General features: G+C 40.5%; 1 protein-coding gene across 1 annotated transcript in view; it reads right to left on the bottom strand.

Moving 5' to 3' along the window:
* PRLR (prolactin receptor) overlaps positions 1-15778 on the bottom strand; it is a 31007-nt gene extending 15229 nt beyond the window's left edge. Inside the window, exons 1-3 of the mRNA XM_075268010.1 lie at positions 15563-15778; positions 4290-4398; positions 4068-4200 (exon numbers count right to left, since the gene is read on the bottom strand). Of these exons, the coding sequence (XP_075124111.1) occupies positions 4068-4200; positions 4290-4353 (197 nt within the window). The 5' untranslated portion in view covers positions 4354-4398; positions 15563-15778. The remainder of the gene's footprint in view (positions 1-4067; positions 4201-4289; positions 4399-15562) is intronic.
* Between the last annotated feature and the right edge of the window lie 3020 nt (positions 15779-18798).

Here is an 18798-nt window from a genome sequence, read left to right as displayed (position 1 = left end):
TATGTATAAGAATATAACTACTATAATACTGCCTCCTATGTACAAGAATATAACTACTATAATACTGCAACTATGTACAAGAATATAACTACTATAATACTGCAACTATGTACAAGAATATAACTACTATAATACTACTCCTATGTACAAGAATATAACTACTATAATACTGCTCCTATGTACAAGAATATAACTACTATAATACTACCCCTATGTAAAATAATATAACTACTATAATACTGCAACTATGTACAAGAATATAACTACTATAATACTGCCTCCTATGTACAAGAATATAACTACTATAATACTTCTCCTATGTATAAGAATATAACTACTATAATACTGCCCCTATGTATAAGAATATAACTACTATAATACTGCAACTATGTATAAGAATATAACTACTATAATACTGCTCCTATGTACAAGAATATAACTACTATAATACTGCTCCTATGTACAAGAATATCACTACTATAATACTACTCCTATGTACAAGAATATAACTACTATAATACTACTTCCTATGTACAAGAATATAACTACCATAATACTGCCGCCTATGTACAAGAATATAACTACTATAATACTACCTCCTATGTACAAGAATATAACTACTATAATACTACCTCCTATGTACAAGAATATAACTACTATAATACTACCTCCTATGTACAATAATATAACTACTATAATACTGCTCCTATGTACAAGAATATAACTACTATAATACTGCTCCTATGTACAAGAATATAACTACTATAATACTGCACCTATGTACAAGAATATAACTACTATAATACTGCCTCCTATGTACAAGAATATAACTACTATAATACTGCTCCTATATACAAGAATATAACTACTATAATACTACCTCCTATGTACAAGAATATAACTACTATAATACTGCTCCTATGTACAAGAATATAACTACTATAATACTGCTCCTATATACAAGAATATAACTACTATAATACTACTCCTATGTACAAGAATATAACTACTATAATACTGCCTCCTATGTACAAGAATATAACTACTATAATACTACCTCCTATGTACAAGAATATAACTACTATAATACTTCCTCCTATGTACAAGAATATAACTACTATAATACTACTCCTATGTACAAGAATATAACTACTATAATACTACTCCTATGTACAAGAATATAACTACTATAATACTACTCCTATGTACAAGAATATAACTACTATAATACTACCCCTATGTACAAGAAAATAACTACTATAATACTGCCCCTATGTATAAGAATATAACTACTATAATACTACTCCTATGTACAAGAATATAACTACTATAATACTGCTCCTATGTACAATAATATAACTACTATAATACTACCTCCTATGTACAAGAATATAACTACTATAATACTGCCCCCTATGTGCAAGAATATAACTACTATAATACTACCTCCTATGTACAAGAATATAACTACTATAATACTGCCTCCTATGTACAAGAATATAACTACTATAATACTGCTCCTATGTACAAGAATATAACTACTATAATACTGCAACTATGTACAAGAATATAACTACTATAATACTGCCTCCTATGTACAAGAATATAACTACTATAATACTTCTCCTATGTATAAGAATATAACTACTATAATACTGCCCCTATGTATAAGAATATAACTACTATAATACTGCAACTATGTACAAGAATATAACTACTATAATACTGCAACTATGTACAAGAATATAACTACTATAATACTACCTCCTATGTACAAGAATATAACTACTATAATACTGCCCCTATGTATAAGAATATAACTACTATAATACTGCCTCCTATGTACAAGAATATAACTACTATAATACTGCAACTATGTACAAGAATATAACTACTATAATACTGCAACTATGTACAAGAATATAACTACTATAATACTACTCCTATGTACAAGAATATAACTACTATAATACTGCTCCTATGTACAAGAATATAACTACTATAATACTACCCCTATGTAAAATAATATAACTACTATAATACTGCAACTATGTACAAGAATATAACTACTATAATACTTCTCCTATGTATAAGAATATAACTACTATAATACTGCCCCTATGTATAAGAATATAACTACTATAATACTGCAACTATGTATAAGAATATAACTACTATAATACTGCTCCTATGTACAAGAATATAACTACTATAATACTGCTCCTATGTACAAGAATATCACTACTATAATACTACTCCTATGTACAAGAATATAACTACTATAATACTGCTCCTATGTACAAGAATATAACTACTATAATACTGCACCTATGTACAAGAATATAACTACTATAATACTGCCTCCTATGTACAAGAATATAACTACTATAATACTGCTCCTATATACAAGAATATAACTACTATAATACTACCTCCTATGTACAAGAATATAACTACTATAATACTGCTCCTATGTACAAGAATATAACTACTATAATACTGCTCCTATATACAAGAATATAACTACTATAATACTACTCCTATGTACAAGAATATAACTACTATAATACTGCCTCCTATGTACAAGAATATAACTACTATAATACTACCTCCTATGTACAAGAATATAACTACTATAATACTTCCTCCTATGTACAAGAATATAACTACTATAATACTACTCCTATGTACAAGAATATAACTACTATAATACTACTCCTATGTACAAGAATATAACTACTATAATACTACTCCTATGTACAAGAATATAACTACTATAATACTACCCCTATGTACAAGAAAATAACTACTATAATACTGCCCCTATGTATAAGAATATAACTACTATAATACTACTCCTATGTACAAGAATATAACTACTATAATACTGCTCCTATGTACAATAATATAACTACTATAATACTACCTCCTATGTACAAGAATATAACTACTATAATACTGCCCCCTATGTGCAAGAATATAACTACTATAATACTACCTCCTATGTACAAGAATATAACTACTATAATACTGCCTCCTATGTACAAGAATATAACTACTATAATACTGCTCCTATGTACAAGAATATAACTACTATAATACTGCAACTATGTACAAGAATATAACTACTATAATACTGCCTCCTATGTACAAGAATATAACTACTATAATACTTCTCCTATGTATAAGAATATAACTACTATAATACTGCCCCTATGTATAAGAATATAACTACTATAATACTGCAACTATGTACAAGAATATAACTACTATAATACTGCAACTATGTACAAGAATATAACTACTATAATACTACCTCCTATGTACAAGAATATAACTACTATAATACTGCCCCTATGTATAAGAATATAACTACTATAATACTGCCTCCTATGTACAAGAATATAACTACTATAATACTGCAACTATGTACAAGAATATAACTACTATAATACTGCAACTATGTACAAGAATATAACTACTATAATACTACTCCTATGTACAAGAATATAACTACTATAATACTGCTCCTATGTACAAGAATATAACTACTATAATACTACCCCTATGTAAAATAATATAACTACTATAATACTGCAACTATGTACAAGAATATAACTACTATAATACTTCTCCTATGTATAAGAATATAACTACTATAATACTGCCCCTATGTATAAGAATATAACTACTATAATACTGCAACTATGTATAAGAATATAACTACTATAATACTGCTCCTATGTACAAGAATATAACTACTATAATACTACCTCCTATGTACAAGAATATAACTACTATAATACTACCTCCTATGTACAAGAATATAACTACTATAATACTACCTCCTATGTACAAGAATATAACTACTATAATACTACCTCCTATGTACAAGAATATAACTACTATAATACTACCTCCTATGTACAATAATATAACTACTATAATACTGCCTCCTATGTACAAGAATATAACTACTATAATACTGCTCCTATGTACAAGAATATAACTACTATAATACTGCTCCTATGTACAAGAATATAACTACTATAATACTGCAGCCTTACTTTTCTGTCCAGTATACTAGTGTATAGTTGGTCGGGAGTCCACCATCAGAGCCCGGTTCCCACCAACAGCTAAATGTTTCCTTGTCGTAGCTGCGGCAGAGGGTGATACTTGGTTCTCCTGGTGGTGACAGCGCTGTAGGAAATGGAATAAATCAGGATGTAAAACAAAAAAATAAAAAAATATAAAAATTATGAAGAATTTTTTTTTAATAGAAAACTTACCCTGCAGAGTTGTCACCTTGAGTAACATAGGTACCACCAGGGCACAGACCACCTTCTGCAGCATTTTGGCCGCTGGTTTCAAGGTCAAGACTGGACGATTAAGGATTCACTGAAAGACAAAAACATTCAGACATCTATAAATATGCTATAAGTTTCATATATACAGTCCATTAAAGCTTAAATTGTGGTGTAGTACCAAGTCTGACCTACAGGTGTCACTGTACTCTAAAAACATAATAGAATGGAAACAGTGACCCCTATTGGCAACAACTGAAAATGATCCAAAAACAAACTTAAAGGGGCTATTCATCACTACAATACTAACTGCCTATCTTACGGGTGAAGGAGACTTGGATGCAATACCAGATGCAGCCAGTGGGCAGGAGTGGTGCTGTTTTTGAAGTGATGAAATCTCATTTTGTATAGATGATAATCCAGAGTAGAGGAGGAGAAAATGATTGGAATAGTCTCATTTATATGTATGGAAGCTTCTGACATGTTACATCAGGTTACAGTATTGAATTACTGGGTAATGGTTTACTGGAACATGTCCAGACCCGGTTACGGGAAGCGTTCCAGCAGCCTGGTACTGGAGCTGTGTAATAAAATCATTGAGTTGCAGGATGACGACAAGGAGCTGCGTACGTATTATACAAAGCCATGGCCAGATTAAGTACTGATAGTAGATACTGACATGGACAGGCAGAGATGTAGTCAGCGGACAGGCCAAGGTCAGGGCAGGCAGAGTACATACATAATGGTAATCCAGGCAGAGGTCAGGACAGGTGGAACAAGTTCTGGTAATGCAGACAGAATATTGGCAAACACCTTTGCATGGCACTAGGAAGGGAAGGGGGGGGGGGGTACTTTATATAACAAGGGGGTGTGGTGAAGAACAAAACAAAGCAACTTGTTGATGGTTTCCACATAGTAACAGCCAGAGATTGTCAATGGTACATCTAAATGCCAAATGAACTTTGGCTCAGTTTTTTCTGGCTACAGTACATCTTGGATCACATTGTCCTTCTGCCTCCCTAATTGACTATTGCTAATCTGTCCTCGGCATCATTGTCACAACCCTGTCCCTGGCATCATTGTCAGAATCCTGTCCCCGGCATCATTGTCACAATCCTGTCCCCGGCATCATTGTCACAATCCTGTCCCCGGCATCATTGTCACAATCCTGTCCCCGGCATCATTGTCACAATCCTGTCCCCGGCATCATTGTCACAATCCTGTCCCCGGCATCAATGTCACAATCCTGTCCCCGGCATCATTGTCACGATCCTGTCCCCGGCATCATTGTCACTACACTACTCCGACATCCTCAGCAGGGCAATTGTAGTTGATTGGTTGGCTACATCAGGGGGGGTGACCTGATGAGTAAAGGGGGTTAACCCTGCACCATGGATAGTCAGACAATCTTGATCATATATACAATAGCAATTAAAGGGGAGGTTCACTTTAACTCCTTAAAGGCCAGCCTGCTATTAGCTTTAGGGATCAACAATTTTTTTCAACTTTTTTTTTTTTTTAACTTCACATTCCAATAGTCATAATTTGCCATATAAGGGCTTGTTTTTTCAGGCCCGGCTGTATTTTTCAATGACTCCATTCCAGGATATATAAAATTATGGATTAGTTTTTGGGGGGTTTTTTGGAAGAGGGAGGCAAAAAAAAAAAAATTCTATAGAAATTCCAATAATGGTAAAAAAAAAAATAAAAAAATCTCTTGGTCCCTGCATAATATTTTAAAAAGATTTGAGCCTATTTTTTGTAGGATGAGTTGAGTTTTTTTTAGGATTTTATTTTATATATTTTTTTTTTTAACCCCATGCACCACAGAGTTTATTCATTTTTCGGAAGAGCTTTTTTTCCTTTGAAATTTTTTTAAAATCCATTTTACTTTTTGAATCTAATTTTTACTCCCCCCCCCCCCCAATTATAGAATTTACAGCAGCGGTCGCTTACATAATGCTTGGGAATACATAGCACATCATAGTGCAAACAGACAGCAACCCATAATGTACATTTTTGTCACAGTTGTTAAGGGGTTAAGGGTACAGCCACCCGGAATCTGAATTGGGCAGGTCGCCCAACGAGTACATAACACACAATAGATCGTAAATCCTCTGTTGTCCCTTTAAATAGAAACATTCGGTCCCAGAATATCCAAAATGTAAACAATAGAAAGGAATCCGACATCTCCGTAACAACTCAAGGTAAAGTATGCGCAACGCGTCCCCCGGAATGTTCCTCAGTAACAGGGCCCGGGCCTATCGAAATTCCTGCACAACATAACAAGAAGAACCAATCACAGGACAGGATTCTTCTCACTTTTTAAAAGGCATTTTCTCAGCTAAATTGTATCCAAGTTAGACAATGCTCTGTGAGCTCAACAGCACCTATCAGAGTGATACAATGTAACAAACTAGCAGAGAGATTTGGGGAGCTGTTTCTGAGGTTTCTAATCTAGACAATGCTCTGTGAGCTCAACAGCCTGGACTCCGGACTGATACATTGTAGCAAACTAGCAGAGAGATCTGCGCAACAGCTGCTGATAGATCCACTGTAGACAATGCTCTGTGAGCTCAACAGCATGGATATCAGAGTGATACAATGTAACAAACTAGCAGAGAAATTTGAGCAGCTGTTGCTGAGGTTTCTGATCTAGACAGTGCTCTGCAGCCTGGACTCCAGACCGATACATTGTAGCAAACTAGCAGAGAGATCTACGCAGCAGCTGCTGATAGATCCACTGTAGACAATGCTCTGTGAGCTCAACAGCCTGGACTCCAGACTGATACACTATAGCAAACTAGCAGAGAGATCTGCGCAGCAGCTACTGATAGATCCACTGTAGACAATGCTCTGTGAGCAGCAGATGCACAAATGTTTGCCGCTTTGCTATAATCAGTCTGGAGTCTTTTTAGCTCACAGAGCATTGTCAGGACTGTAATCCAATCCATTATATAAATGTACCGGCATATCTCATGCTTTTTATGGGATTAGGCCCAACAGGGGACCATTTCGGGGGGGCACAGATGGTTCCCTCTCGCTGTGCCAGTATAATTGCTACACCAACTAACCAACCTGTGTTGCACCAATCCCTATGATCGCAACGTCTGTCAATCACTGCTGCCCCTTGTGGTTGATCGCACCGATTCAGCGCCTGTGCTCGCATGATAAGACCTATGACATTGTACAGCACAGCGCCTTAAAGGAACACACCACTAAAGTGATAGGTCGGTGCGAGGTAGTCACAATATTTCATCATACGTATCCAGTTTGTTTTTGTAGAATTTTTTCCCATTATTGACTTCAGTGCGTAAAAAACAACAGCGGTGTACACCAGGGGGCGCTGTTACACTTGTCAATATCCGCGCACAACCCGGCTATGTAAATACAGCTAAGCCGGATTATAGTTGAGTTTCTTGTTAAGACGCTGGCATGCCTTGTTTACACAGCCGCAGGTGAGAGCGGCCGCCATGCCGTGACCTCCCCGTCGCAGGGCTGAGATCACAGACGCAGCGAGTCACTCATATCATCTTTGTGAGCCATCGGAATAGCCAAAGTGAGAATTTGGCTGGTGCAATTCAGTAGGGTGTAGAGGACTAGTCACCTATAGAAGATTGGGCACCGCCATGGGGTCAGTAATAGGGCCACGACTATGGCAGTATATTATATATACACTGAAGACAAACCTATGGAAGCAGATGGAGATTTAGATCTATCTGTAGGGGGCTCCCACTTGATAGACAGAGGCCATATCATTCCGTCTGGGCCCATGGGAAGTCCAAGAAGGGATGGTGAAAATGAAACCCAAGTGTCCATATGGAAAGCTGAACCAAACCAGACAGGAAGTGTTGTCATGAGGACATAGGAATAGAAACGCAACAAACTGCAACTATCGCACATGTAGTAACGTATTAAAAAAGTATCACAAATTTACTGAAGCATTAATGAGAACATTGCTGTATATTATATGCTGAGGTAATGTCATAAAGCTGCCAGCAGGGGGTGCAATAGGAAAGGACAGAGAAATAAAGTGAGTGGTAATGGAGACTGGGCACCGCCATGGGGTCACTGTTAACCCCATGATCAAGTATTGGCAGTATATATATATACACTGAAGATAAACCCATAGCGGTAGATGGGCATTTAGATCTACAGAATCTAGGGGGCGCTCATACCATTGAGGAAGAAGAGGCCCAATTTAGCTTAATCTCTATCTGAGGCAGATTCCCCGAATCTGTCCATAAGGGGGTTGTGAGAAAACAGGACCCTCTCTCTGCTCTATGTGCGCACCTGCACAAAAAATTAAATAAATGCCGGACAGGAAGTGTTGTCATGGGGCATAGGAGTAGGAAAATATAGTATAATGACCCTGATCATGGCTGTGTTATATGATAAAAGTTATTCCATACAGCGGCCAGCAGGGGGCAGTATGGAAGGATGTAGTGTATAGAGGATTGGGCACCGCTATGGGGTCAGTACTAACCCCACGGCTAAATATTAAGACTGAAGACAAACCTATTAAAGTGGATGGTGATTTGGAGCTGCACAAGGGGGCGCCATAGCATACAGGTGTCCCATATAGCTCCTCTAGGGCCCCCATCAGGCCAATAAATCCTACCAGGTATTGTTATATACATTAGCTACAATGGGTATGAATGTGTGGGCACTGTTCACCGCATTCTGGTGAGGAGGGGGCATTGTCCCCTACCCCAAATTCCATCCATATGTACAGAAAGGACAAGCCCTCTAAGGCCTATATATAGCACAGGGAACATTAAATAGAAACCGGTGACAGGGCTGCGGTGTAACTAGAGTACTAGGTCATGTATATACTGGTGTGTGCACACACTACACCGCCACCAGACGATCACTACACCGCCACCAGACGATCACTACACCGCCACCAGACGATCACTACACCGCCACCAGATGATCACTACACCGCCACCAGATGATCACTACACCGCCACCAGACGATCACTACACCGCCACCAGACGATCACTACACCGCCACCAGACGATCACTACACCGCCACCAGATCACTACACCGCCACCAGACGATCACTACACCGCCACCAGACGATCACTACACCGCCACCAGACGATCACTACACCGCCACCAGACGATCACTACACCGCCACCAGACGATCACTACACCGCTACCAGACGATCACTACACCGCTACCAGACGATCACTACACCGCCACCAGACGATCACTACACCGCCACCAGACGATCACTACACCGCTACCAGACGATCACTACACCGCCACCAGACGATCACTACACCGCCACCAGACGATCACTACACCGCCACCAGACGATCACTACACCGCCACCAGACGATCACTACACCGCCACCAGATGATCACTACACCGCCACCAGACGATCACTACACCGCCACCAGACGATCACTACACCGCCACCAGACGATCACTACACCGCCACCAGATCACTACACCGCCACCAGATCACTACCCCTGCTCAGTTCCCTGGTCACCTGACTGCAGGGTCTAGTGTTGGTTTCCCTGCACCGTCCACCAAACAACTACACCCATCATGTTGTAATGTATGTGGGCGACTGAACAAACAGCTTCATAATAATGTGCACATATTAGATTGCACAATAACCCTTGGAACAACAGGCTCCGGGCGTGTGTAACTTACAGATGTAGCAGAGCCGAGTTTGTCAGATGTAAATTGTAGAAGAGTTGTCAGATGCAGCAGAGCTGAGATTGTCAGATGCAGGGTCTAGAAGTGCTATTAAATGAAGTTCACAAAGTCTGTCACATGTATTTTGAAGGTGAGCTGTCAGATGCAGCAGAGCCATGTTTGTCAGATATACATTGTGGGAGGTTTTTTTTTCAGATATAGCAGAGCTGAGTTTGTTGAATGCAGGTTGTAGAAATGTAAATTGTAGCAAAGCAAAGATTGCACAACAAGCCATGTAATAACAGACTACAGAGGTGTGTCAGTGATAGATGTAGCAGAGCTGAACTTGTCAAATATGGATTCTAAAACAGATGTGAGAGGCGCAGAAGAGCTGAGATTGTCAGATGTAAGTTCTAGTGGTTCTCTGATGTGAAGGTACAGGTTAAAGGAGAATGGTCAGATATGGGAGGAGTAAATCTGCCGCCTATAGGATGTAGTGTGTTATCACATGTAGCAGAGCTGATATGGTCAGCTACAGGTTATAGAACTGTAAAGTTGCATGATGTAGCAGAGCTGAGTTTGACACGTGTCCATTGTAGCAGAGCTGAGTTTTGTCATATGGTAGAACCGCCAGATGTAAGGAAGTTTTTTTTAAAGATGTGGGTTGTAGCACAGGCATCATATGCAGCAGAGCCGAGTTTGTTAGATGCAGATTGTAGAACTGCCAGATGCAGTTGTGTCGAGTTTGTCAAATATAGAACACAGTAGAACTGCCAAATGCACAAAAGCAAGTGGTTAAGTACTAGATGTTCTGTAGGTTGTAAACAGCTGTCATATGTAGCAGAGCTGAGCGCGGTAGGTGTAGGAGAGCTGTCATATGTAGCAGAGCTGAGCGCGGTAGGTGTAGGAGAGCTGTCAGAGGCAACAAAAATAAATCTGCCAGCTGTAGGTTGTTTGTAGGAGAGCTGTCAGATGCAGCAGAGCCGAGTTGTCAGATGTAAGTTGTAGAAGAGCTGGCACTGTCAGATACATTTATGAGATATAAGTTTCGTTGAGCCGAGTTTGTCATTTAGTAGAACTTTTTGTGAAACTGGGCCATGCCGACACTATTCCAACGCCGAGAGCAGTGCTGAGCCTGGAAGAACGTGTATGAATTTGTCAGATTTTGTTCTTGTGTTAGACTGGGGTTCTGGGGGTGCTGTGAGATATAGCAGAGCTGAGTTTGTGAGATGTATTTGTCAGCATGCTATTAGATGTAGCAGAACTGAATCAGTAAATTTGACAGGTGTCTGTTGTAAGGGAGTTGTCAGCTGCAGCAGTCTTGTATAACAGATACAGATTGTAAGGGAGGGATATCAGAGACGGCAGGTGTAGTAGAGTTATGTTTGTCAGGTTGTAAGGAAAATCTCTGATACAGCAAGAAATTTATACAACGTAGGGCAGTTCAGTTTGACAGATGTAGGTTCTAGGAGTGTTGTCAGATGTAGCAGAGCTGAGTTTGTAAAAAGAGAGATCTGAGATACAGCAGAGCTGATGTTGTTGTAGGGGAGCTGTTAGATGCAGCAGGGCAGAGGTAGTTTCGGTAGGTTATAGGTTTGTTATTAGATGCAGCAGAGCTAAATTTGTCATATGCAACATGTAAGATATAAACTCGTGAGGCTGAGAGGAGTTTGTCAGATGTAGGTCCTAGGAGAGCTGTCAAATAAAGCAGAGCTGACTGTGTTAGAGTGGGGCTCTGTGAGATGTGGCACAGCAGAGTTTGTGAGATGTGTATGCTATTAGATGCAGCAGAGATGACTTTGTCAGATGATACAGCTGAGCTGGAAGTAACAAATGCGGGTGCTAGCCACCTGTCCGTTGTTCTGGTCCTCCGTCGATGTGAACCTAATGTTATGCTTGTTAGATGTAGGTTGCAAGGGAGAGTGACACAATGTATCAGTGTTAGCTTTATCCATTAGGTTCTAGGAAAGTTATCGGATGTAGCAGAGCAGAGTTTGTGACATGCAGGCTGTAGGTATGGCTATTAGATGTAGCAGGGCTGCATTGGTCAGGGGCTGCTTGTAACATATCTAGCTGGTGAAGCAGAGTTATGTTTGTCATGTGTAAGTTGTCGGAGAGAGATCTGGGCTAAAGCTGTTGTAGAACTCTCTGAGAGCCGAGTTTGTCATGTGGCAGAGCTCCTTGCATCCCATAAAACGAAAGAAGAGCAAACACACTGGATAAATATCCATCAAAGTCAACAGCACCAGAATAAACATCCGTATGTAGCAGAGCTGACCGTCATGGCTGTATAGGCAACTGCTGGAGGAATAAAGTCAGCTCTGCTACATCTGCAGACCGTTCATATTCTGACTGTTATACTATAGAGACATGATGGGGGTTGTAGTCTGACAACTGGGGAGACGCAGACATAGCAGAGCCGAGTAGGTCACTTGGTACACTCCCTATAACACAGATTCACGTACAGTTAAATGACGGAGTCAGCTCTGCTACATCTGTCCAGAATCGGATTTGCAGCTGTTACTTTTTTAAGACTCTAAATTAGCCCCACGGGATGTTTGCGCCCCCGCAGGTAATTGCAGTTATTACATAAGTTTCGCCCAATTGTGCCAAGATTTGGTAACAGGGCTCAGTTCTTAGACTCTCCCTTGAGACGATGTAGTGTCGCCGCTCCACCTGCATTCCTATACCGTAATCCTAATCGCGTTCACAAACCTCTCTCGCTGTCTGGATTACCCAAAGTTCACATGATATATGTAGCAGTGCTGACTTTGTCGTCATTATCACCCTCACTATCTGCCAAGGCGCCACAAGCACAGTTTGGTACCCACATGACAAACTCCTCTCTGCTCCTGCCACCCCATTACTCTAAATCACCCACCTATAGGGTCAGCGGTCACTTTAAGACACAGCAGTCCCATGTAAAACCAAAGACAACACCTCGCGACGTTGTGAACGACAAATGGTGACAAGTGACAAACTCGGCTCTGCTACATCTGTACAATTACCCAATGCGCCTAATCCCACTGCGCTGCCTCCTCTCCTGGCAGGATGACAAAACCGCCACTCACCTCTCCGCCTCATGTTACTCGCCGGCCTTTATCCTCCCGAGGGTTAACCAGCTAGGACGGCAGGGAAGCGAGAACCCCTCGGTGACAGATTGGGGCACAACACTCGCCCGCCCGCCCGCCCTGTTATCCAATAGGACGGTCACCTGACCAGGCTGGAGGCGCTAGAGCGACTGAGTGAGGCGCAAGTGCTGGAGTAGCCACTGGGTGGCGCCAAAGACGCTCAGTATAGTTTCAATGCCCTGTTAACCCCTTCCTTTCCACCTTTGCATAATATATGCTAGGAGAAGTAACACAGAACGCGTCGCCTCTGTCGTATTACGCGGCGGAACTCGTAACCGATGCGATATCGAATATAGAACATTTTGCGCTTTTTCCTGCCAGAGGTAAGAGCAGGTGCTCACCCAGCTTTCCCATAATCCGGAATGGCGGATTGGTCCTAGCAATACCTCCATGTTCCTGTATACACAGGAGTCTGGGAAAGCTGGGTGGTCTGACTTTCAATCCCTGCCGCGTGACGGTCGCCGCCACCCCCTAATTATTCTCATATCTGGGATGTCTGAGCGTCGCCCTCTCATTACCGGGTGTCTCGCCCCGTCCCGAAAATACGCAGTCCTCTCAGTAATTAAAAGAGGCTCCGAGGGCGGCGAGTGGCGGATCCTGTCCGGTCACATTGCAGCCATGCCGCGGTCGGAGGATGCGTCACCTCACATTCCCAGCCCCAATTCTCTTCATCAAGTCTTGGTTTAGTTTTACAGAGCGGTGACCACCTACTAATTTTGGGGGTGCAGTCCTCTAATCCTAATCTAGGGGGCGCAGTCCTCTAATCCTAATGTGGGGGGCACAGTCCTCTAATCCTAATCTGGGGGGGTGCAGTCCTCTAATCCTAATGTGGGGGGCACAGTCCTCTAATCCTAATCTAGGGGGCACAGTCCTCTAATCCTAATCTGGGGGGCACAGTCCTCTAATCCTAATCTGGGGGGCGCAGTCCTCTAATCCCTATATTGATGGTTCAGTTCACAGTTTCCGATGTGTGGGGTATGGACTATTAATCCACTAATCCAAATCCCAATAGGAAATGAAGACCAATAATCCTAATCTGGGGACGGAAACCTCTAATCCCATTATGGATGGTTCACTAATCCCGATCTGGGGGGGGGGGGGGGTCAGATCATTGATCATATTCTGGGGGGCACTGACCTCTAATCCCAATATCAGGGTGAAATCCTCTAATCCTAATCTAGGGGCTCTGTCAATTCTCTAATCCCAGTATGGGATCTAGTGTGGCCCGCTTCACCAATTCTGATCTGGGGGTGGGGGTTGGGGGTGGGGGGTGCAGATCACTAATGATAATCTGTCAAAACAAACTACTAATCCCAATCCTAATCCCAACGAGGGCGCAGACCTACAATGTCACACTCTTTAGTATAACATATTATGTAGCCCATTTAATCCAGTCAGTGATAAAGATTACTAATCCCAATCAGGTTGCTGATCTCAAGAAAGGGGGTACAGACAATCTGGGGGTGCAGAACAATAATGCTGGTCAGATGATACAGACTACTAATCCCAATCTGGGGGTGCAGAGCCATCGCCGCTCCTCAGTCAGTAAATGGGCAATTTGAGACAGTCGTGGACCTGACATGGAAAGAAATAGTATCAAAGGGCGACTGTTGGTGGGATACAAGAGACCCCTTGTAATCTGCCCCATATATATATATATATATATATATATATATATATATATATATATATATATATATATACACACATATATATATATATATATATATATACACACACATATACATACACACACACACACACACAGTATATATCAGGGGAGAGTCAGCAGTCAGGCAGGGGGAGAACTTTCCTGTTCATCTCTCTAATGGATATTCTGTAGCTACACTGTATGTATATATATGACCAGCAGACCTATATATATATATATATATATATATATATATATATACCAGCCTGACAGTGGAGGCTCCTGTAGCTATATACTGCCTGCTGTCTTCCCATATGTATCTATATGTCTCTCGGTCTTCATGTCGTGACTCACTTATATAGCAACAGGAACGAGATAATGAAGTGCGGAGCGATGACATTGTAACGAAATGTAACAAATGGGAGTGTAATATGTAAACAGACCCCTATATATACACATATACACAGACACACCCGTATACACACACATATCTAACCATGTATACCCCTATATACACGCCCATATATACACAAACATACACACACCCATATATACTCCTACATAAACACCCAGATTTACACACAAATATACACATACGCAGACATATGTACACACACAGATATACTGTATATATATATATATATATATATATATATATACACACAATACACATACACAGGTAGTGACAGCCCATGTATATAGCAGGTCTGATCTTCCCATCCGTCTATGTGATTATGACCACAGCAGTCACTTGACACATTCAGCTCTGCTACATCTGTACATGTCGCTGCGGCCATCTGCTCCGTATCTCCCATTACCTGTCCGTATCAGCAGAGGGCCACACTTGCCGCACGTCCCGGCGTTCCTCTCGGCTCCGTCCTGCTCGGTATCCCCCATATTCCCCGTGCGCAGTTTGCAGGGATTTGTCCTGTACAATCCAGGCTGGTGGGGCTGAGCCCTGACTGTGGCCCCTCTGTCCGCCGGCCCCCCTGCCCTGTGCCCCGCACTAGTCCAGCAGGATTCCCACAGCTTCTCCCGGCTCTTCTTATGTTTAAAAGCCTCCAGTGTCAGCCCGGCTGTGTCCTGCCCATGATGGGGACGTCAGAGCTGCCAGCAAGCCCTGCCCGGCCCCCCAGCCCAGCCCCCGGCCCCTCCTGTGGGAGGGAATCACTGACAGGACTGAGATTTACCCGGCACTGCTGCTCCACAGTACACAGCGCCTTATATTAGTATTATTGTCTATATAGCACCATTAATTCCTGGACAGTGTTATATAATCCCATGGTGCTGTACATTATTATATTAATCCCATGGTGCTGTACATTATTATATTAATTCCATGGTGCTGTACATTACTATATTAATCCCATGGTGCTGGACATTATTATATTAATCCCATGGTGCTGTACATTATTATATTAATCCCATGGTGCTGTACATTATTATATTAATCCCATGGTGCTGGACATTATTATATTAATCCCATGGTGCTGTACATTATTATATTAATCCCATGGTGCTGTACATTATTATATTAATTCCATGGTGCTGTACATTATTATATTAATTCCATGGTGCTGTACATTATTATATTAATCCCATAGTGTGTACATTATTATATTAATTCCATGGTGCTGTACATTATTATATTAATCCCATAGTGTGTACATTATTATATTAATTCCATAGTGCTGTACATTATTATATTAATCCCATAGTGTGTACATTATTATATTAATCCCATGGTGCTGTACATTATTATATTAATCCCATAGTGTGTACATTATTATATTAATTCCATGGTGCTGTACATTATTATATTAATCCCATAGTGTGTACATTATTATATTAATTCCATGGTGCTGTACATTATTATATTAATCCCATAGTGTGTACATTATTATATTAATTCCATAGTGCTGTACATTATTATATTAATCCCATAGTGTGTACATTATTATATTAATTCCATGGTGCTGTACATTATTATATTAATTCCCTGGTGCTGTACATTATTATATTAATCCCATGGTGCTGTACATTATTATATTAATCCCATGGTGCTGTACATTATTATATTAATTCCATGGTGCTGTACATTATTATACTAATCCCATGGTGCTGTACATTATTATATTAATCCCATAGTGCTGTACATTATTATATTAATCCCATAGTGCTGTACATTATTATACCATGGGGTGCTGTACATTAGAGGGTTTCCATACAGTACAGTCCTATGTAACAATGTGTTATCAAGGTTAGTTGTGCCAGATGACAAGCTCAGCTCTACTACATCTGCGTATCCTTTCAGATAAGGATATTATATTTGATCTTGAAATATATACATATTAGCTGCAGTCCTATGTAAACTACATCAGTCGTCCTTTGAGTCAGATGACAAACTCAGCCCTACTGTGCATTTCCATACACTTTACTAATGACATTCCCCCTATAATACTCCCATATTTGTGCAGTAGTCTCACCTGCAGTCCTATGCAAACTACAAATAATATATGATGCCAAATGACAAACTCAGCTCTGCCACTAATCCTGTATATATATATATATATATATATATATATATATATATATATATTAGATATTATCTGAATGATTCTTCAGTATTGGATCTACAGTAGGTTTACCTGCAGGCCTATGTAAAACAACTAATACCATGATATCACATCCGTGCTAGTTGACAAACGCAACTCTGCTATACCTGTATGTGCTTGTGCTTAGGAACTACATCCCCTCTGAAAAGTTTCTATGCTATTACATCAGCTGCAGTCCTATGTAAACTACAGATAATAGGTTGTGCTATAACAATCAGTTGTGCCAGATGACAAGCTCAGCTCTGCTGTATCCGTATATACTATTTACATGTAAGAACTACATCCCCTTTTGCAGTTGTTTGCAAACCGCAGACCACAGAGTGCGATATCAGAATCAGCCGTGCCAGATAACCAACTCAGCCCTGCTACATCTGTAATATTTTCAGAATGTTCCTGCGGTCCGATGGCACAAACAGGAAATATTGCGCCTAATAAATTGTATCATTTCTATATGTAAAAAACATTTCCTGTAAAAACTAAACCTTAAGACTAATGTCAGTCTGTTTTATATCTGCCTCTGGGAAAGCTGGGTGAGCTGAGGCTAAAACTCAGATTTCCTGGACTCCTGAATGCCTGGAGATATTTAGACATTCAGTGGAAGAGAATCTGAGCAGAGGTCGGAGTTTTGTTTTTCTGATACATTGCTCCAAATCCCCTACATAGACAATCAGTGACATGATAAAAGTCTGGCTGGCAGCCACCACTAGAGGGCGCTCAGAAGCTTATTGCATACTGTGTTACCATTGAGTTCTATGTATAAGCAGTCTGCAGTGAGAGCCTGAGCGCCCCCTGGTGGTGTCTGCGAGCAGACAGAATTGTGTTATCCATCTTTATGCCTATGCAGGGGGTTTGGAGTTGTGTTTCAGAGGGTTAAAGCTTGGTTGTTTCATGTCTGCTCAGTTTTCTGTCTCTGGGTGAAATTTCACATTTTAGTGTAATATCATGCTTGAAACCAAATGGTGGCTTATACGACTTCCTATATTTGATAGTGATCATATGTGCCAGATGTCAAACTCAGCCCTGCTACATCTGTACAGTGTCACCCTCTAGGGGCCTATGTTCGAATTCCTGTGGTGTTGGCATACAAAGCCTTGTGAATCAAAGTCTTTAGCTCTGTTATTTAGGGACAAAATAATGGTATGACCTGGGCACTGTATGGCAGTATTATCTTTCTTCAGTGTGTGGCTGTATTCGGTGTGGACAGTGTATAGCCATATTATACTGGCACTGTATGTCTGTGCTACTGGTATAATTTGGACACTATATGTTGAGATTGTTTGCGCACTGTGTGGCGTTATCATTTGGTCACTGTATAGCAGTATTATTTGAGCACTATATTTCTGACATTATTTAGCCACTGTTTGCCTGTTTATTTGGGCACTGTATCCCTGTATTATTTGGGCACTGTATCCCTGTATTATTTGGGCACTGTATGTCTG

Source organism: Leptodactylus fuscus, chromosome 1 (assembly GCF_031893055.1).
Source record: "Leptodactylus fuscus isolate aLepFus1 chromosome 1, aLepFus1.hap2, whole genome shotgun sequence".
In the NCBI taxonomy this organism is placed as follows: domain Eukaryota; kingdom Metazoa; phylum Chordata; class Amphibia; order Anura; family Leptodactylidae; genus Leptodactylus; species Leptodactylus fuscus.
Note: the sequence above shows the minus strand (reverse complement) of the source record. Positions and strands in the feature narration are given on the sequence as shown.